Below are 21,763 nucleotides of genomic sequence, written 5' to 3'. Positions count from 1 at the left end.
AATGGCACACACAGGTGCTATGCGTGTGTGTACCTTCTCTGTGTCCCTGTTTTAAGGCGAAAGCCTTAGATTCCTCATCAAACTCGAAAATTGACCGGCGTCCCGTGTCAGCGGCGTCAACAAGAGTTATGCAGAACATCACGTGATGATGTCACCGTATGACGTCACCATGACGTCACAGATCGCCTAAATCTGTAACGTCATTCTGAAGTCATAGTGGCGTCACGTGAAGTTACGTCACGTGACGATGACGTCGTCATATGACATCGTAGCTTGGTCAATCACGGAGGCAGCGCAAAACTGGGTGAGGTGTCTCCGATCGTGGAGGTAGCGGAAAACCGCGTTAGGTGCTTTCGGAAAGCTTTCGTAGGGTGGCGGTGCAGGATCAATAAATCTAGCGATAAGAGAAAGAAGATTGCTTTCGCCCTCCAGTCGTCATAGGTGAGTGCATAAGGGAGCCTGTGAGTTTGCTTTTTTAATGCGTTCTTACCGTTATTAAAATGTACTACCAGAGTATCTGGTACTACCAACGTGCCGAGATTGCCACCTCGGTGTACATCGGAACCTACAGGAACACTGCTACAATACAGACCACGTGTAGAAGGCATAAAAATGCAGGGAGTTTAATTAACGAGGTGTAGCTGCCAGTTGGCTGCCCTGCATGTGGGCGCGGTGATGAATACGGAACGAGGGTGGTAGGGGGATATAGATTAAGAGACGAGCATCAACAAATTATAACCGTGTATGCGGAACAACGTCATCAGGTGGGACTGCTGAAGTGTCTGATGAAGGCCCGCATAGGCCTCAGAAACCATGAGAGTGGGACTAATAAATCTGTCTGCGTTGAGTTTGCACGCGAGTGGGAAAGTTCTCACTAACAGGAAGATAACAGGAAAGTCGCATAGGAATAACAATGGGCTCCGCGACGCAGTAGACATCCAGTGAACCATTCCGCGCAAACTATTAACGCCCACTATGCAACCGAGCTGGAATTTCCAGCGCCATAATAAAAAAAAGGTAAGAAAAATAACAATGAAGGAAAACCCAGTCACGGCCCCATACGTACGCGGCGCATGCGTAATGGCGAAAAAGAAAACGCTCACTCTCATCCCGTCGTTCTCGTTCGAGCGTTTCATTTCCATATACGCCACGCGGTGCTGTGGGATAAACGACTGCAATCCCCGCCGAAAAGCGCGCGGCCTTCCGTACGTACCGCGCTTAACTATTCCACTTGTTTTTGTTGTTTTTACTTTTTTTTCTCCCTCTCTTCGCTAGCGGACGGCGGCGCAATGTAGTCAGCGCCTTGGAGGACGGAACCTTGGAATTAATGAACTGCCTGCTGCCGCACGTGGCTTTTATATGTACACCGAGGCAGAGAGAGAGAGAGACAAAGGGAGAGGGAGAAATGTGTGGTAGTGAGTGTGCCGCGATGTTATTGCAATGTCACCGGTGAAAAGCGACGCTGAGAGCGAGACAGAATACTGTTTTTGTGACGAAACTGCAGCCGGCGGGAACAGCGAAATTACTTTCGTTTCTTCCTACGCATCCGGAGTAGTAACACAATGGTTTATCCGACAAGCTCGTCTGTGCTTCAAGGAAAAGCAGAGGTTTCTTTTTTCGTGAATCATTTCTGTAGGGTGAACACTCACGCCGTACTCCAAATCAAAACGCGTTATACTCACGTAACGTTAAAAAAAAAATAATTCGGTCGTTTTACGCGCCACGACCGATATATGGATATGAGGCACTCCGCATTATTTTCGACCACTTTGGGTGTCGTTTTTCAACCAACACCTAAATCTAGCAACACGGTTGCTTCTTTTTAACGTGAAAGTGTTTTATGCCGGGGTCCACCACGGCTCCATTGGGGTATTTTCGTCACGGATATCACGTTGTAAAATACACACTAACAGATGGCAAAGAAAAGAAAAAGTTCAGTCGCCTGGAGTCGACCCTACGACCCCTCGCTCCGCAGCGCGAACCGACTCGGCCACAGGCGGCACGTTATTCGGCATACTAACGATGAGCTATTTATATACATCATTTACTGTTGGCGGTATTCAGAGATCGGTGGCACTTCAGCGTGTTTTCGTTATGACTAGCGAGATGGCGCGAAGGGCTCGAAGGGCGTAGAGTAACTAGAAGGGCGCGCGTCGTCGCCCCGCGCGTTGCGATGCGCACGCGTTATCTCGTGATGGAGGGTGGTTTGTACGTCTTATGCTGTCACCGCAAGTTTGCGTTGAAGTTACAGAGAGCACGAAGATCACTTCGCTCAGTGCAGCGGCCGCTTTTGCCAAAATAGCGCGCTGCTCAAACACAAGTAAGTTACAACTGTGACAGTTAGTTCGCGCTCATCCCGTGTATACTTGTGCGTTCGTTTCGTGCGCCCTCCTTTGTATTAGAGCAGCGTGCTTTAGCTGTCGAGCTGTGACAGTTGTTAGTTCGCGCTCATCCTGTGTATGTTCTTCCCGTCCTTTCTGCTCGAGCAGCGCGTTGCGAGTTTCAAACTCCCTGCCGTTCTCCGCGTGACATTGCAATTTGTTGCTATAGCATTCATTCCTCCGCCCTTGTGCCGAAACAATACACAACAAACGCTCAACTACGTCTGTGAAGACACGTTTCACTTACGTGTTATACCGACTCCTATGACAGAGGGATCAGCCATGTTTCTTTTTTTTTTTCGGCACCATCGAAGTGCTCGCACCGTGGCCTGTAATCAATGTTGTCGAACTCGCTCCCCGAAATTTTGCAGCGCCACACCTTAGCCGCTAAGGTATATCACTAAGAAAAACAAAAAGAAGTATGCGTTACTCTCTTTGGTGAGTCCTAACTTGCCAAGTCGTACTCGTATATGACTCTCTTTAAGGAGACACGCAAACTCTCTTTGGGCCCCACAACTCTCCGAAGAGAGTTTAATGATCTCTAAAGAGAGTTCACCTGTCTCTCAAAAGGGAGTCATATACGACTGGGCAAGTTAGGACTCACCAAAAAGAGTCAAACGACCGTGCCTGGGCTGTTGTTGTTGTTCTTTTCTCAGAGTGTACCATCGCGGGCCCACGCGACGTCGAGATCAATTGCGTGATCGGTGGAACTTGCGGTGCCACGTGCCACTCACGACTAAAGAATAAATGAGTATATGCAGATTGCTCGCTATTGATGTCTGGGCTTTTATGTGCCAAAACCACGATACGATAATGGGGGACGCCGTAGTGGAGGGCTCCGGAAATTTCAGCCATCTGGTGTTCTTTAACGTGCACTGACACCGCACAGTACACCGCCCTCTAGCCTTTGGCCTCCATCGAAATGCGACCGCCATCGCCGGGATCAAACCCACAACCTTCGGGTCAGCAGCCGAGCGCCGCAACCACTGTACCACCGAGCCGGACCAGCCTGCTCACCGTGTCTCTATATATTTCCCGCTGGCAAATGTGCTTTACAAACATAATTCCTACGCTCATCTCACGAAGCAGTCGCAGGAAGTGAAAATGGTAATTCCCCGAACGTCCAGACCGTGTACCCGGGCAACGCAAGTGGCTCATAGCCTCACTTCAACGCAACGCGAATGTAAAAAGAAAAAAAAAAACGTTGAAGAAAAGGATGGCGAACAGATCCATTCCTCGCTCTGGTTGGCGACGGCTTTTGCGAGACAGGCCGCGTAACGTAACGGAGGCGACCAGGCGATAATCGCCGCAGCAGCAGCAGTAGACCAGACATAAGTGTTTCACAGCTGCCTCGCCTGGGAAGGGAATAGCACGTCGTCGTCGACGACTCGAAGCGTGGAAACGGGGCGCCCTCCATGGGTATCTGCTGCGGTGGGAGGAACAGGGCAGCCTGCATAGCCCTTGGGAGGAAGCAGAACCGCGTGCTTAGAGTACACGTTCACCTCCTCAGGGGTCCCCAAAAGAGCTGGTCTCGATCGGTTAGTACACTCGTGCGTCTGTCGCACATCAACGAAGATGGACAAACCACCTTTGACGAAGCGGCGATGTCACGTGTACGTCAATAGGTGACGTCATGATGACGTCACAAAATGTGACACCATGTGTCATTTAGGTCATGTGACTTTTGGTACGCCAGTAGACACTTTCATTCACTTGAGTGCCACGTGACTTTTGACCGACTTTATTTAGGCTTTTTCAGGTTTCTTTTTATTTTTCATCATTCGTGTTGACGACGCCGCCGCCGACAAGCTCTCGCAAAGTGCCGTTAGGTCTCGCCAAATTTTGCGAAGCCTTCTGACCCATGCCACCAGGCCCGCTGCCGGGGGGGGGGGGGGTTGAAATTTTGATGAAGGGTGGCGTTTTACCGAAAATAACGAAAACAGGCGTTCTCCAATAGTCAATGCCTTCAGCAAGAGGTGCGTTCATGAGTGTCGTCATCATCCCTACAAATCCACATATCTGCCTCTAATCATTTCCACGCATATATTGTATGTCCGTTTCGTTCTGTCCATGTACCACATTTTCTCTTTGCGCGAGCCTCTCTCTATAAAAAGAGAGAGAGGTGAAACAAAACAAAAAAAATCACAGCATATCCACGGAGTGAATGATGATGAGTGGGCGAAGCTGCGGAGGTTCATCGGTAAATTGTGAATCTTCCGTGAATTCTGCCCAGTACATCATCACCGACGTGAGATCGGGCGCGTTTATACTAAAGGTTCGATGAGTTATGACGACTTGCAGCTCACTTTAATTTTATATGTACGCTGTGAATTTTCATTGTTTAGAAAACCATTGCTTTAGAAAACATCTGGCGTCTTTCGTTAAGCAGCTGGCGTCTTTTCGTTTTGCTTTAGAAACATCTGGCGTTCCTTCGTTTTGCTTTTACAAAACATCTGGCGTCTTTCGTTGGTTTATTTCATCAATCAACGGCGTTATGAACAAACTTTTTATTGTTTAATCACGCACAGGAGAAATCTCACCAGGCACTACCTTGGAGGTAAAGAATGGCTGCTAATGGAAATGAGAGACAGAAGAAGTCGGCTTTTAGCTAACGCTGCGAATTTTTTATTGTTCAACAACGCACAGGAAAAATCTCCCACCGGCACCACCTTGGAGGTCAAAGCGTAAGACCGGTTACGCACTACGACTCCGACTACGACTACGAGGGACGAACGGGTGCCGCCTTAAGGAGCTTCGCCCCTAAAATAACAGCCGGGATGTCTCCCTGCGATTATAAATCTACGTATTACCATATTTCCCTGTGACTCTTTCCCTCAATAAGTCTACAGATCTCTATCTCTCCCTCATACTTCTATTTCTCCGCCTCACCCACTCAGTCTCTCTCTCTCCACGCAGCTGCGCGCTCTGTCAGCGCAAGACGGGTCGAATGAATTGCGACAGCATTGCCGCAGGTGCGCACGCATCGTAAACTCACTCCGCGCACAGAAAAGGCGGGCGCGCCACTGATGCACCTGCTGCCTACAACGCCGTCGGTCGGCTCACCGAGAAGAGCTCACTGTGCACCCTGCACCCACGAAAGGCGATGCGGACAACGTGCACGCACGCAAGAAGAAGAACCGCGCCAGCAAGTGTCACGAACGTGCTACCGTTACGCTGGCGGAGTCCTGCAGGGATGCTGACTCCCCCAAAGGGACACAGAAGCGAGGTGCACGCGACGCGCCGAAAACACGCACGAGGCTGTGTAACGAGGTCGAATTACAGTGAACTGCAGCATAGCCGAATTACAGCGCAGCCGAATGGGACTGCGACGTCGCCCATTGAGAAGTGTCGCGTACAATACACATCGTACTCATGTACAGCCGTCAGCAGCATGGAAAGCTACACCGAAATTACCTTCAAGAGGTCATAGTGGCTCAGCGCTGCAGTTTCCAAGCACTAGAATGTTCGCGCATCTCTAAAAGTTCACGCCCATCCTCTTTCAAATAACAACGTCAGTTCCGTAATCGCAGACTGCGAGGTTGTGTTGACACGAACTCGTCGGTGTTCCCTCTCATAACTGCTCACCACTGTATATATACATGAACATTCTACATGTCCAGGGTGCGGATTGTGGCTGTCGGCGACCTCAAATGTAAATCTACCGGGAAACAAAGAATCAACGGCACGGAACATTGGTGTACCAGCTACCACAGGTAATACAAGAAAGGTACGAAAAAATAAATATTGCGTGCTAAGCAAGTTCAGAAAGAAAGCGGACAGCCCTGCCTTTTTTGGTTAACAGGAAGAAAGTGTGCATCCCCCCACCACACACACACATGCTTTCTTTTCTTGTTGTAGTGAATAAAAGCGATAACACGGTGGACGGCCTTAGTCTGTTTAACGAAAACCCTCTCATACGACCGATCTAGCCGTCATCTTCCTTTTTTCTGTTTTTAATTAGAGCCCCACATACATAACTACGGGGCTCCGTTGGCACAAGGGGCGTAGCAAGAAATATTTTGGGGTTGAGGGGTTCAAGCACTTTACGTCTGTTCGTGTGTGCGTTTGTAGGACGCGTGTGTATGTGCGTGTGCATACACGCACATTTCGGGGGGGAGGAGGGGGGGGAACCCCCCAGCCCCCAGGCTACACCAATAATTGGTACGTTGTGCTCTGCACACTTGTGCGAAGAGTCGCAATTTCTGTCTCAAGCAGAACTCAGGTACACATTGCACACACACGGCACCACAGAAAAATAACAAAAAGATAAAACAAGCAAAGTCTTGCAGTCTACCGATCTGAGACACATCGACAACACACACCCCTCGATGTCATCTTCCTTCAAGCGCACAAAATGTTTCGGCGCGAAGCGCCACGCTGCACTCGCCCGTGGTATGTATACAATAACATAACATTTTATCGCAAAGAAACACAAGACGACAGGACAAGGCGGTATGCATACGGCTCGTCTCAAAACACACAGTGCGCAGTGCACACACAACAAAAGCACAGTGTCGTCACGTTTGAGCCACCGCCCCGCCGGTTGACGGACATATCGGCGAAAATTATAGCCATCCTCCGATTGATCGCGCTTCAGTCCGGAGGAAAAAGCAAGGGTGTGTGAAAAGAGAGGCCGCGGCCTACAAATACACGCCCTCGGGACAGAACGAAAAGTAAAATCGTGCGAACCGAACCGCGTGTTTGAAGCGTCAACCGGCCGGCATGTCGGCGCTGGCCCAGTTATCGCCTACAACTACAGGCCCGCCCTCCATACCAGAGTCGTGTATAACAACACGGAGACCCTTTCCCTTCGCTGGTCCTCGCTTTAACAACCACACACTCGTCGTTGCTGCAACCACGGACGCCCGCGTCACGAACTGTGCACGCAGTCCTAAAGAAAGAAAAGAAAAGAAAGAAGAAAAAGAACTTCGGAACACGTTCCTTCCCCTCCGCCATTCCTGTACGCGTGCAGCAGTGCATGCACGATTTGCCGTGCTCGACTTACGATCGCTGGAAAAAGAGGAGCAAAAGCCCAGCCGCGAAAAGAAGAACGACCCCGCTGCTGCGGCTGTGTCGTTTCTGCGCGTCGCTACACGGCGGATGAACTGCCCGCTCTCTCCAGAGTAGAGACAAGACTGTTGCTGTGTCCTTATAGCTTCAATGCGGCAATGCCACCGTTCAGCATGCGTCAGCCGCGACGACGGCACGCGGCGAGCGCGTTCGTCGTCCCTCGGTCGCTCCACGCGCGTCAATCGCAACACGAGAGGCCAGCCAGACCGACCACCCGGATGGCCGAGTCACTCGAAGGGCAGCTGCAGAGATACACGAGCCGGTGGACCGGCCGCGAGATATCGAGTCACTCGACGTCGGCGTCCAACTGGAAGCGGATGTTCTTGGAAGACGCTCGTGACGGCCACGCACTCTCTCAGAGGGCGGATCTCGAAGAGCATCAGAGACAGTGAGGGGCCACGAAAAGAAATCAAAGAATGGGATGTGAGAGTGTCCTCAAAACACTCTCAGCGAAGTGGTACTCACAGCAGCATCCTGGAGTTCCCTACTCCGCCCACCCCGCCACCTAAATACGCCTGTGCTCTCGGTGTATTATACACTCGAAGCCATCTTGGTTATAGTTAGGGTACCGTCAATGCCTCATCATCAGCAGCAGCAGCAGCCTGACCACGCCCACTGCAGGACAAAGGCCTTTCCCATGTTCCGCCAATCAGCCCGGTCCTGTGCGTACTGCTGCCACGCTATCCCCCCCCAAACTTCTTAATCTCGTCTGCCCACCTAACTTTGTCTCCCCCTCGCACGCTTGCCTTCTCGTGGAATGAAGTCTGTTACTTTTGATGACCTCCTGTACTGTCATATGCGCAACCTTGTCAGCGTACCTGCTGTGAACATCGCGGCCGGCCGACTCGAATTGTGCGAAGATGACAGAAATCACGCGATACGACGGACTCTGACAGCGTCTGTACGTTAGCAGCGACTGTGACCGACTATAATTGCGCGCACGGGTTCACAATGGTCACAGGCGCAGTGCCTGAACGATGAAGCTCTGCGAAGTATCCATATACCCGTGTGACAACGACCAACGCGTGAAATGTCAAGATTTATCCACGTATGGTTTTTGCTAATGCCGGCGCATAGCTCCAACACCGCACTCGACACTACTGTTGTTGACGGCGGCCGGCCAGCAAAGAAAAAAAAAACACAGTAGCGCCAAAACTCGGAATATGAACCAGCCCCGGCACACCTGTGGACACGTCTCGGTTGACAGGCCGCTTCCGAGCGCAGAGAAGCAGCGCGACTGAAGCGACCAGAAACGGAAGCTTCGTGAACGTTAGTCAGCAGTATATTAGAGCGACACAAAGAGAGAAAAATGATTTCATCTGTATTATCAAATTACCTTTCCACAATGCCAAAAACAGCATCGCTGAAAGGAAATGTTGCTAAGCCAGCAAAGGTATAATAGAAAAAAGAAAAAAAAAAGAGGGGGGGGGGGGAACTGTCGAAGCCCCATTGGAAGTTGCCGCAACAGCTATAGCTTGCAGTGACGTACCAGTTTTTTGACGGTGTCGGCTAGGGCCTACGTAATCACCTATCGGTTAAAAAAAAAAAAAGAATGGATTTCGGTGTGTTCTAAAGGACAAAGTCTGAACTTCGCAAATTTTTGGAATTCCTATTGAGCAAACGAGGGACCCAAAGAAGGAAATGAAGGCTAAAAGAAAAAAACGGATATCCGTGACCTATCTAATTCGCGCAAAAAAAGAACGAAGGGCACTGCAAAGGAAACAGGACGCAGCCATATCTGTGACGTCACACTGACGCAAATCATGATGCCTCTCCGGAGTGAGATAAGACAGATTCTGACCTTCAATGCTACCCTCTCGTTATAAACTTATTACAGCGGAACGTACTGGTAACCAATGCAGTTTTCACAGAAGAATTTCATTTGTCTAGGCTGACTTAGTTGTTCTTTTAATGTCGCCTTTATACGAAACGGTCTTCTATCGCAATTAGTCTTAATTAGTTCACTAACGGTCCCGTCTCGACCAGCAGATATAAAAGCAAACCGAAAATGTAAAAGCCTGCGTATTTGCTGGTTGCTTGATAGTTGCAATGAAAACAGCCAGAAGGAAACAGCGCAAGAAACGTGTACATCAGCCAGTCATCTTTGCCGGTCCTCAGCGGCACCCCGGTGTTCAGGTGTCAGCATATTGCGCTTTTTAAGAGTGACTGCCAGGGGCACAGCCTGAGATATTCTTGGGGGAGGGGGTTCGAGTATACATTATGTATATTCGTGCGTATGTGTACGTGTATATATGCAAATGCAAAATCGAAAATTTTCGGGGCGTGGGGGTGGGGTTGTACCCCCCTCCAGCTACGCCATCGGGTTCTGCAATCGGCAGTAATTGCCTTTTCTTCTGTTTCCGTTAACCATTCATCTATTTTCATAATTAAGCAAACAGCCAATTACTACACGCGCAGAGCCGGCGGGGGCCTTGAACCTGTAGCGCCAAAACAAACAAAACCTGCACCTTGGCGCGGTTTTGATTTTTGCCCCTTCCTTTTTCGTGCCAAGCGAACAACAAAGGAAGGAGCGCAGGCATTCAAGGCCCCTCCGGTGCGTTGTCTTGCAGAACGCGTGTGCCACGCACAGTGCGTGTCTGTGTGTGTGCTTGGCAGACTTCCCGAAACCGACATCCTGTCTCCGTTGAGTCAGCGTGTCTTCTTTATTGCGGAGCGTCTGGCACTGCATGCCGTACAGTGACGAGACACGAGGCAAGGCACACCAGTCGAAACAAAAAAGACCACACCTAAAAAAAAAGCGAAAAGAAACACGAGGGACCAGTGAAACTAAGGTGATGCCAAGGCTTAAAGATAGGACCGTAAGAGAAATTGCTGAAGCTTTCTCTATCCATAAGTCAGGCGATAAGTGCGTGGCAAGGACGCTTGTGATGCTGCATGAAGTAGAAAATGAATATTTATCCGCCTACCTGTAAGATTACATAGGTGTGTTTGTACTATAAATGTGTATCGGGCAACAAATCTTCAGTTGTTTGTCTGCGCCGCTCTCGTGTTCGTTTCGTGCCTGGTGTTCTTTCTTTTTTTCGCGTCGATTGTCGCTAACGGATCACCGACTCGTCCAGCGCTCAGTTATAAATACCAAACGTTCGGAAATGCGTGAGTCGGCGCCCCAATCCGCGGTGTAACTGCCACACACTTATTGTGGACTTGCACGAGCCTACAATTAAGCCGCCGTCGTCGTCATCTCCGTGCAACAGGCCTCAGGCCTGTCCGACCGCATCCGACCTTGACCGCTGGATTCATGGACCTCACCACCGCTCATTACTCGTACACGAAGCAAAATTGTATGTGTATATTTGAATAAATAATTATTATACCTAAGAGCAGACTTTCGAAAAAAAAAAACTGCGTGTGTACCCACGATATGATCAAATCAAGTACATGCGACCGAAAACAAACCTCAAAAACATTCAGTATTGAAGAACTTCCGAGGAAATGGAATCCACAATAATGTGACATGATGGAACACAGCGCAGAAATCAGACGCGTGAAGGGGCGCAGCTTTTCCATTTTAAAATGGGACGGGACGGGGGATGCATGGGGGAGAGGGGGTGGTTCGCTTATGGGGTTTGACCAGTTTGACGTCCCATAACAAATCCGGCCGTGAAAGGCGCCGTAGTGGAGGGCTCCGGACAATGTCGACCACATGTGGTTCGCGCACTGATATCGCACAGCCCACGTACCTACTAGCATTTCACCCCCATCGAAATGCGAACCGCCTTGGCCGGGATTCGACACCGCGACCTAGCAATCGAGCACCATTAAGCGACCGCAGCGACCCGTTTCCCGGGTGAGGTGGTGTACTATCTGTGCACTGAGGCAGGCACACAAAATAAATTAATCTTTGATGTAATCAAATTGTTATCGAGCCGTCCTACTCTGGAAAGCGCTCGCCAATCAAACGAGGCGTCCGCCCCACCAGCACGTTTTTTTTTTTTTTCTTTCAGGCCAAAATAAATCTACAAATGAGTAAACATTTGCGTACTTCGTGTTTCCATCAGTCCCTTTACGTAATACTAAAAAAAAAAAAAAAAGACAACCTTGAAACTGTCCCAACATATGTGCACTTGCCCTTTCTTTGATTCTCAATAAGTTTTCTCTCACTCGCATCCTGAGGCTCAGCTCCGGCTGATAGGCAGGGCCCGGGTGTCGGTTACAAGTCATGACCTCGAATAAGGTGGTTACTTACCTATGAGCACAATAAAAAAAAAGGGCGGGGGGGGGGCACCTCCTAATTACGCAATAAAGCTTCTCTGTTTCTTTTCTATGGCGCCAGGGACAACGACGGCGTAATGTGCAGCGAGACGGCCTCGTGGACAAGCATCAACCGTCAAGGCTTCTCGTAAGCACGCGCTTCGCTTCTCCGTCGCGACTTGACCGTGGGAACCAGAGGACGCCTATCACACCTCTTGCCATACGCATACACGGTGTCCAATCGTGTAAGCGCAACTCCACTGCACGTAAGCCAAACGCGCGATCCGCACGCAACGTTTACATCTACACAAGATTGCGCGAGTCGACGCTACGCGAACACGTTGCCAGGCGCCACAATTCGCACATTAACGCCTCGGGTTTATATAGGTCACAAAAGTCGCCGCGTTCAATACAGTCACGCACGCAATCGCTCCCTTCGGTCTACAAGGAGACGTCCTCAGCATTACTCATCTATAGGTATGTACAGTCAGAAACAAATAAAACGCGAACACGAGGATTACAGCGTGGAACAGGTTTCGCGAGTTTAACTCGAGAGCGCAATCTCGCATTTGTAGTTATACAATTGCAAAAGATTGTTTGGACGCCACGCTAAGTGTGCAAGGCGAAATCATGCCGACATTAAGACACACAGGCGAAAACAAAAACCGAAAGAATGTGTTTTTAGTTTGTTCCAATTAACTTGTTTGTATTTCACTTTTACATAACTGTATTTGCGCGAGCCCTATACGCGCACTGCTATAGTTCGTGTTTTCACAACAGCAATCGAGCTTGCTGATGTCAGGGGGGTAGGCAGAAATTTTTTTCGGGGGTGGCACCTCCTTGGTCTGAAGTGGGGGCCGGGTAGGCAGATGTGGTCGAGAGTCATTTTGTGCTCTGTATGACATGGCAAAAAAAACATTCGGTGGGAGGCGGAGGTATACAGCTAGTATAAGCATCTTTCCAAAAACTACCGTTATTTAACTCGAAGAACCATGAATCACGGAGGCATACGAATTACAGGAATTCAGGAGCACGGCCTGTGCAATGGGAACTCGTTGGCACGCCCTTCACGGGAACCGGAAGAAAGCCACGCTGTCAATTATGCACTCGCCTAAAACGACTCGATGGCGAAAACCATCTTCTCTTTGTTCATAGTCGATTGTATTAAGCCCCCCCCCCCCCCCCCCGCTAAATATTTCTGCACCCAACGTGGTTTTGCAATGCCTCCGGGATCGGAGGCGTTGAAAGCTTTCTGCACCTTTCATGGTTTTGGAATGCCTCCGGGATCGGCCCACCTCTCACCAAGTGACGATGTCGTGCGATGACGACATCATGTCCCGTCAGGTTATGTCACAAAATTTGGTGACCTGTGGCGTAGTGATTGCGTCGTAGAATGACATCATCGCGTGATGATTTTTTGCACCACTCGCGTTGACGCTGATGCCCAATTTTCCTTTCCGCATAAGAAAACGCATCTATTATCCGACGCCAATTGGCTCCTATAGAAGAGTCTTAATATGGCCGTACTCGGTGGCAAACTCGCCAGCCAGGGTTCCGGTTGTCTGTCTATCTTCAATACGAGCTGTGGTGACCTTCAGGCAAACCGTGCCGAGCCTCCCAGGCCGACCTCTCTCACGTACTGTATGGGGCTGTTCTAGAATGCGTATCCGTAGTAGTCCACGTGGCTTGCAAACTAGTGGCAGGCTACAGTGCTCATCTCCAACACGGACGAGCAGGTCTGGGTCACGGGGCGGGCAGAGGTAGCCTCCAGGGAGTCTTACTGCCCGACTAACGGAGGAAACCGCCAGCCATTGGTATCAAACAATTGCTTTCTCTCTCCATACAAGACCACGTCAAGGCGTCGTTGCATCCACTGCAGAACACAGCCACGAGCTGACTCAATGGCGAAACCCGCGTCGCCAGGCCTTCGTGCTGCTTTCTTTGCCATTCCACCGGCGCGATATTCAAGGTCAATAGGAATAAGCGATAGGGATCGGGAGAGGACGCGCGTACACCGCCGTACGTATAGGAAGATTAAAGGCTGCGTAATCCGCCGTAGGACAAGGGCGCCCACCCTCTGGTCTGCAGCTATGAATGGCCAGTCGTACCCCCACAGCAAGATGAATCCAAATAAGGTATAGAAGTTCAGGGGACGGTGGAATCTCGAAGCTTTGGAAAATCCTTGTGACGCAGGGTGTCGCTGGAGCCGACGTTTCGGCAGTAACTGCCTCGAAGACAAGTCCGCTTGCCGAAACGTCGGTGCCAGGGACGCCTGGCCCGTGTTCCAAGGAGTTTTCGTCGATAGCAAGATGAGAGACATATAGCGGAAGATGTATGTATGTATGTATGTATGTATGTATGTATGTATGTATGTATGTATGTATGTATGTATGTATGTATGTATGTATGTATGTATGTATGTATGTATGTATGTATGTATGTATGTGTGTATGTATGTATGTATGTGATACACTGCTGTAGTGCCCGCATCAAGCAATTAAGCAGCCTGCAATTATTTGATGTCCCGCAATTTTATGCATGTGCTTTGCGGTAATTCCCTCGAATGAAAACAATATCTCGGCATGTTTCGGCAAAGGATGCCGGTAACAGTGCATGCAACCGCAGAGTACGAAGACGAGAGACCGCGGTCGAAGTGAAACGAAAGCGGTGCACGATCGGCCGCCAGGTGGTGTCCGAGTTTCGTGTCGTGCCTTCCGTCTTGCACGCCGCTCTGCAGCTGTCCCACATTTAAAGTTTACAAAGTAAGTGCACGCGTACTTGCTTGAAATCGCGGCCCTAGCGAAGGAAGCCGTCGCTTCCTTCACAGAAAAAAAAAAAAGGCGAAGCAATGTAAATAATATTTATACACTACTAGGCGTTAAGCTATGAACTGTACGAGGTAAGGGCACTGGGAGGAGGAAACAAATGTGGTTCAAGGTCGATTTTTTCAAAAATTATCGCCACGTATTACGGGCAAAGGTGAAGCCGCGGTTTGCCCCTGTTGCTCGGACGCATGTTCTTTTCGGGTGGTGCCCGCGTAGAAATGAAACGGGTTTGTCCTGCTAACGTAAACGTTAGGCTAACTACAAAATAAGAGATCGTTGTTCCAGACGAAAGTAACCTGTCCAGATGAGTATTAATTATTTGATCGTTAATTAAATGTGCCTATACTTGGCGCTTCTTAGTAAGGAAACTTGTAACACAAGGGTCGAGCACTATCCCGAAAACAAGTTACCCACATTAAACTGGTGCAGTGTGTGATGAAAACGCTGCTTTCTCTTCGGTACACGCTAACGCTTTACTTTCCCGCTGCTAAGATGGCGGACTCTTGGCTTCACTTGCAGGGCCTTACATCCAGTCCAGCAAATTTTTTTAAATCCTGTTTGTACAAAACTCAGTCATTAGAATTACACTGAATCAAGACGACGTTCCTATTACAATAGCGACAGCCAATATTTATTACATAAATCGGCCAACGCTATGCAACGTTGACAATTATTTAGAACCAAGAAACATTAGCCATCGTTTTCGCTATCATTTGACGAACTGTGTTGAACTGAACTACCAGTGCTGAACCGCGCTGGTAGTATTCGACTAAATACGGTAGTTCAATTCGGTCAGGGATATTATCGTACCCCGTTACTGAATGACAGAATGCAAATGGGAGGTGCGAAGAAAGACATTTTCCGCAAGAAAAAGCCACTGAAATGCAGAAACGTTAACCAGGTTATCTGTCCGGTTTGGCTTCACTAAATAGTAGAGCAATTAAGGGAGGGGGCGTGACCGTGGTTGTGCCCACTTGGCTAAACCCCATTTCCGCATTGGAGAAGGATAGATAAGATAACGATAAAATAATATAGTGAACAGAAGGCAGCCACAATGGACGCACTAGGCAACGAATATCCGCTAACAATTCACAACTGGTGTGACTATTTCGTCTTCCAATATAATTCATCATAATTATAGTGCTTTCTTTCCAACTGCTCGCAACCCGCCGCGGAGGACTAGTGCTTATGGTGTTCGACTGCTAACCAGAAGGTCGCGAGATCGAAACCCGGAGCCATTTCGATGGAGGCGAAATGCATCTTTCAGTGGATGTTTTCAGACACCAGATGGTCGAAATTTCCGGGGCCCTCCACTACGGGGTACCTCATAAGAATATCGTGGTTTTAACGCGATAGCGTTAAAGAGCTCGTATCGCAGAAATTCCGCCGTCGGCGTCGGCACCGTTGGTTGTGAGCGAAAAATCATCATCTTGTCCGTGACCGAAAAATCGAAAAAGCTGCAAATAAAATAAATAATAAAAATGTTGGGTCCGAGTGAGAATCGAACCCAGGCCGTCTGCGTGGCAAGCAGGTGTTCTACCACACAGCTACGCCTCTGCTTGGAGATGCACTGAAAGTAACTTTGATGCTTCCCAAAAATACGCGTCCTGTAAACGGGTGTCACAGTACGCAGGGGCGTAGCCACGGGGGGGGTTGGGGGGGTCCAAACCCCCCCCGAAATTTTTCAGTTTTGCTTGCGTATATAGGCACGCACACATACAAACGCACGCACGAACATACATAAAGTATGGTTGAACCCCCCCCGAAAAAAATTTCTGGCTACGCCCCTGACAGTACGAGATGTAATATGGCAGTAATATTGCGTGGTACAAGCGTACATTGCCATCGGGCGTCACACCATGTCATTATCATAACGACTTTGTTGTTTAAAGACAGCCACCCATTACAAAAGGCACACACATTACTGCGCGTATTCCCTTAAGACCACGTAGTGGGTGCATCGCAACTTCGAAAAAGTTTCTCGCGCATAATTGCTCCTGGTTTAAAGCATGCTACCCATTACATAAGGCACACACCTTAGTGCGCGCATTCTGTTAAACACTCGTAGTGTTCGAACTGCGCACTAGGGGCAGGATATCGCTATCGCGTTCAACTCTTAAAGGCGAAGCTTAAGCGTCCCCCAATTTTTTTGGGACGGTAAACTCCAACAATTATTAATATTCAACAGCTCCGTAAGCAACCTTCATTTATCATACCAGTCTTCCATTACCTTTTTTTTTTTTTTTGTCAGATGATTTTTTTGTGTAACAGTGCCTGCCACAGGTCGACGTAAAGATGAAGCTACACCGACTGGGCCCGTTTCGGGCTTTACTTACTTTCGATGTACATAAAATATTTAAAAAACATGGAAATTACAACATGACGTAGATGGCCCATAAGTGTACTGCATATAAGTTGCATGCTTGCTGTTTCTAGTTCCTGTTATATAAATTTGCGTGAAAACGACCAATCAGAAATTACTATGCAATAGATACCTGTATTAGTGCGCGATTTTTTTTTTTTTCAAAGACCGCTAGAAGGTGTGCGGACGCACTATGTTGCATAAGGACGTTTAAACTCTCGGCTATAAGTAGTCTATAGGCGTCCACGTCGCGCGCTGTCAGTCACAGAGTTACACCAGTTCCACGTACGCCGATTTGCATAAACGCGAGCAATCGTACAACGACCCCGCGGCCCGTCATGTCTTTTCCATTTTACATTCGGGTTAGAGAGTTCGCTTTAATCGACCGCAAAAAAAAAAAAAAGGCCCCGGCTCTTCTCGCTTAACCTGACAGACGAGAACGGTCGAATAAAGGGGAAAGAAAAGCGACCAACAACCAGAACGCCATTCTCCTAGAATCGGGGACTTTCCATTACGTCCTGAATATGGTGGACGATATATATATATATATATATATATATATATATATATATATATATATATATATATATATATATATATATATATATATATATACGCGCGCGCGCGCACAAACGGCCACGAAGACAGAATCGATTACGAATACGAATAGGGGATCTGCCATCGAGCGCGCGAGCTAGTATAACCAAGAAACAGAACAAAAAGAAAAGTAATCACAAAGAGAAGATAATTGCAGCGCAGTTGGCAGTGCGTAAAGGAAAACTCAATGAACTTGTTTTATCGGAAAACCGTATAAATTAACCTTCGCCCGTCGTGCTTTAACGGTTACTAACTACAAGCAGAAATGTCACGACTGAGTCCATTCATGCGAAAATCACGACGAAAAAAATTCAAAAGCAGGGAATAAAAAACAGAAATTGCAGTGCGCTTGATCGTGATACGCGAAAGAGCGTAAAAAATCAAGAATAATAGCGTATACTATCTCGCCAACAAGCGCGACAAGAAGCCCGCGGCCAGTTCGTCGTAATGCGTGCACAATTTATTGTTGCTAAATTCGGAAGCGTAATAAAAATACCTACGCTTCCGGTAAGTCAGCCAGTCGGTTTTAATGCCTAAATAACGAGTGTTGCTCATTTCGATTACTGAAGAGGTGCGATACAAAAGAAATACTTGCGTCGCCAGTACAAATCATAAGGCTTTAATAAAAAGAAGGCAACGAGCATGAGACATACAAAACAATAAAATCTTAACCTGCTTCGAAAAACTGAGCATTAGCAATGTCACTTGTGCAGTTTGTGTTTACTCAATGCGTGTAAAGCAATTTGAACTATACCGTCTGCGGAGGTTATGGGCGTCTGTTGGGCTGGAACTTTTGTATCGTCCGCCTTGATTACGAAATTTCTATCGCAATTTGGGAAGCTTGATGCCCGACAGGCTTCGACGCCAGCATATCTGAATTTCCCCACAAACAGATCTGGAATTCGTCAGAGAAACTTCTCGGGGAATTCTCTTTCTCCTGCACAAACACAAACTAGACTGACGGAATTCCGGGACTAGGATTTATTTAATAATCAGCAAAGCCAACCAGTTAAATTTAACATTCTGGGATGTCTACCTGCCAAAAATAACTAGATGATCGTGAGGCATGCCGGAATCGGGGATATTGAATTATTTTCGACCCCCTGGGGTTCTTTGACGTCCTACCTAGCTCTAAGCAGGCGGTTGCACTTCATCCCCACAGAAATGTGGCCGCCTTATATGGGCATCCAACCCGCGCCCTCGTGCCAACCCACTGTTAAAAAACGCTGGCGGGACTGATTTGTGACGTCAGCAGTAGCACGAACAAGACGAAGCGACGGTTCCAGTCAATAAAATCAATCGCTCGCAACGACCCGTCTGCGCACCGGAGGATATCACGACCGTCGCCGTACCGCCTCTATCAGCTGTACGCCACAAAAGGGGGTGGATTTGGTCACGCGTCATTAAAAGCAACAGCGCGTGAAAAAAGCGCGTATCAGTTCTTTTATCTGCATGCGAGCCAGACGGTTAGATGCGACCAGCCTAAACGGCGTAACAAAGCGAACGAGTTGCATCCGTCAAGTACGCGAGCGAAAGAATAAATTTAAAAAATCGCTAGGAAGCTTACAAAGTGGTATCCTAGCGCAAGTTTCAGAAAGCGATGGAACAAGAGAATTTGTTGCCGTGCTAGTTGGTTCATAGTGCTAAACTGCAGAACACACACAGCACAGGACAAGCGCTAAACCTGTGCTGTGGATTAGCGCTTGTCCTGTGCTGTGTGTGTTATTCCATGTACCGTACTGGATTTGTGCGCTGTAGTTTAGCGTTTACCGATGTAACCAATTTCTCCTACCGAAAGTGGAAGCATTTCAGTACGGCGAACGGCTCAACCAGGCAGTTGCAGTTGGCAAGCGCGAACTTACAAACGTTGGTACACGTACCGCTTTGGACACAATAGTTCTCGTTACACTTCGTGTAACAGTCTTACAGACATCACAATCCTTTCCGAACTGGCGGAGCTAACGGATCCAACTTTCGGAAAGCAAGAAAGCCACGCCGCTGAAAGCGGCCGCATATTATGCACTGGCTCGACGCCAGGAAAATATTAAGAGACAGGAAACGCAAGGCTAAATTGCCGCTGAGAACCGCAGAGGAGTCTAGTAACTAACTTCCACTACATTGTCAACGTCTCACATTCCGAAACAGGCCGTCAGGCCAACGCGACATACCTCGACACGGCGCTGGGCAAACGTCTTTCAAACGTCGAGCTGCGGTCTTCTCCGCAAAACGTGTTCAAGGCAAGGCATGCTGGGGTTGTCTACGGAGTAAATACACCCCGACAGCCAAAGTTGGAAGAGGAAACTGTCTACTGGAACTGAGACGACGACCGCATTTGTTTAAAACGACCCAACTGACTCACCTGTTCGCTGCCGGCGAAGTGCTCGCGTCCCAGCTGTCTCAGTTTGTCCGAGGTAATGTATCCACATCGTTCTTCGTCGCACAGATCAAACACCTGACGTAGTTGGTCGAGGATCGCTTCGTCGGCCATCACAACACGCATCACACAGGGACACACACACGGTATCGACGCTGACACGGGACTGTCATCAAACCGTCGTCACCGACACGAGCGAGCGAACCGGCGGCGCGGCTGCGGCACGTCCGACGCGCGGAACCACGCCGGCGCCATCTTGAGAGCGCGCCGAAGATAACTTTTCGGTCGCCCTGGCAACGAATGCAACAACACAGCGCGGAGGAACACACGCCGCGCAGGGCGCAAAGCGGCGCCATTGAAACTTTCCGGGCTCTCCTCAGGTAACAAACAGCGCACGAATGTAGCCGCTTTCGCTTCAAATATAAGATCACGATGAATATTGTGCCGTAGGTTGTAACTTTATAAACAGTTTTTACAGGTTTACTTTGTGCTGTGAGAGCACGCAATCGGGGCGGCTTTCCCGGCCTCCGCGATAAAAGTGTGCATCAACCGACCAGCTTTTGTTCAAAACACCGTTAATATATCGAGTCTCTAGCGTATTTCTGAACACTAAAAGCCTTTTATCAGTTCATTTAGTGCTATTATATACGCTGTTTGTTTAAAGTAAATCAGGAAAGCCGCTTCTAGCAGACGACACGCGCCAGGGCGCTGTAGCGCCATCTTTCGACATTCCACGCAGTTTTGATACAGGAGTAGAATGAGAAGTTGGCGCCACTGTTTGAATCTTTCCATAAACCAGTCTCGTGTTAGATAGTGTTAGTAAGTATAGTACGGTGTGCTGTCTATACGGTACACTGTTCGCAAATTGGCATTTTGTGTGTGAGGAGAAACAGCTGATCGAGGCATGGATTTACTGGAGTATGCGGCTGTGTGCGAAGAGCCATGCAAAATGTTTGCTGGAATTCACTTTTACGAAGTGGCAGTTTTGGGAATTGGTCCACCAACCCTTAAGAACAGGCGAATAGAAAACAATGTAGCTGCAAAGTTTCCTCTTTTTTTTTCGTTTGCCTTAAGTTCTGATGTTATATTTGGTTGGAATATACTTTTTAATTAACTCTGGCAATCAAAGCTCCTGCATGCGCCGTTCTCGTACGTTGATATCCACCAAAGAAAATCGCTTAACTACTTTAGAACAAGTTCTCAGGCGCAGACCACTTCATCTTCATCTAACGCGCCGCACGTCATATGGAAATCTTTTTTGCAGTGTTAAGCGTAGAATACGGAGACACAAACTCGAAGAACAAGACACACAAGAGCCTCTACGGTCTTGCCTTCTCATGTATGCGTCTACATATTCCGCGCTAAACACTGCAAGAAATAATGCCACAAGAAAAGAGCAAACGTAGGCGTGCGAGCTGTGGCGGGGACCTGGGGGGCCATGAACCCCCTAATGGCGTAGGGAGAAACAGGGGACGGTAATTCGGTTGTCTCAGCTGTAACATGTTTTGCAAACAGCACAACGCGGAAGTTCGTACACTTCAGTTGAGCTGCTTTTCGTGAAACTGCTTTACTGCTTGTAAATGCGCGCGCTTCACGATGTTTGGACGATAGACGAAAGGAGTGGACGGGACAGCCGATTCGCGCCAGTCCTGTTTGCGCCTGTGCCGTCTATTCCTTTCGCCTATCGCCAAACCATAGTGAAGAGCACACATTTGCATGCATTAATCCCTACCCAAGCTCAAGCTTCTATTCTAACGCAATATGTTTCACTGCGTGTACAACTGCGTTACATACCTGCAGCATAGGACATCGCTTGGCTGTCGTTCCAATCGTAGTAAAATATGCAAGTTGAAATCCACGTTTAATCATCGTCAGCCTGTCTTACGGCCACTGCAGGACGAAGGCCACTCACGAAGATCTCCAACCAACCCTGCCCTGCGCG

At 48.6% G+C, this 21,763-nt stretch overlaps 1 protein-coding gene across 3 annotated transcripts in view; it reads right to left on the bottom strand.

Annotated features, from left to right (window-relative positions):
* The window catches only part of LOC119399379 (rab11 family-interacting protein 4A), a 274,117-nt gene extending 254,033 nt beyond the window's left edge, over window positions 1-20,084 (bottom strand). For 2 of the 3 annotated variants that reach the window (XM_037666192.2, XM_037666193.2), the window contains exon 1: window positions 19,807-20,083. In XM_037666192.2, the coding sequence (XP_037522120.1) occupies window positions 19,807-19,947 (141 nt within the window). In that variant the 5' untranslated portion in view covers window positions 19,948-20,083. Of the gene's footprint in view, window positions 1-19,806 lie in introns of all 3 variants that reach the window. The other variant, XM_049417676.1, reaches the window with a different exon arrangement.
* Between the last annotated feature and the right edge of the window lie 1,679 nt (window positions 20,085-21,763).

Source organism: Rhipicephalus sanguineus, chromosome 7, assembly GCF_013339695.2.
Source record: "Rhipicephalus sanguineus isolate Rsan-2018 chromosome 7, BIME_Rsan_1.4, whole genome shotgun sequence".
Taxonomy (NCBI): Eukaryota; Metazoa; Arthropoda; class Arachnida; order Ixodida; family Ixodidae; genus Rhipicephalus; species Rhipicephalus sanguineus.
This window is presented reverse-complemented; position numbering and strand designations above follow the sequence as displayed.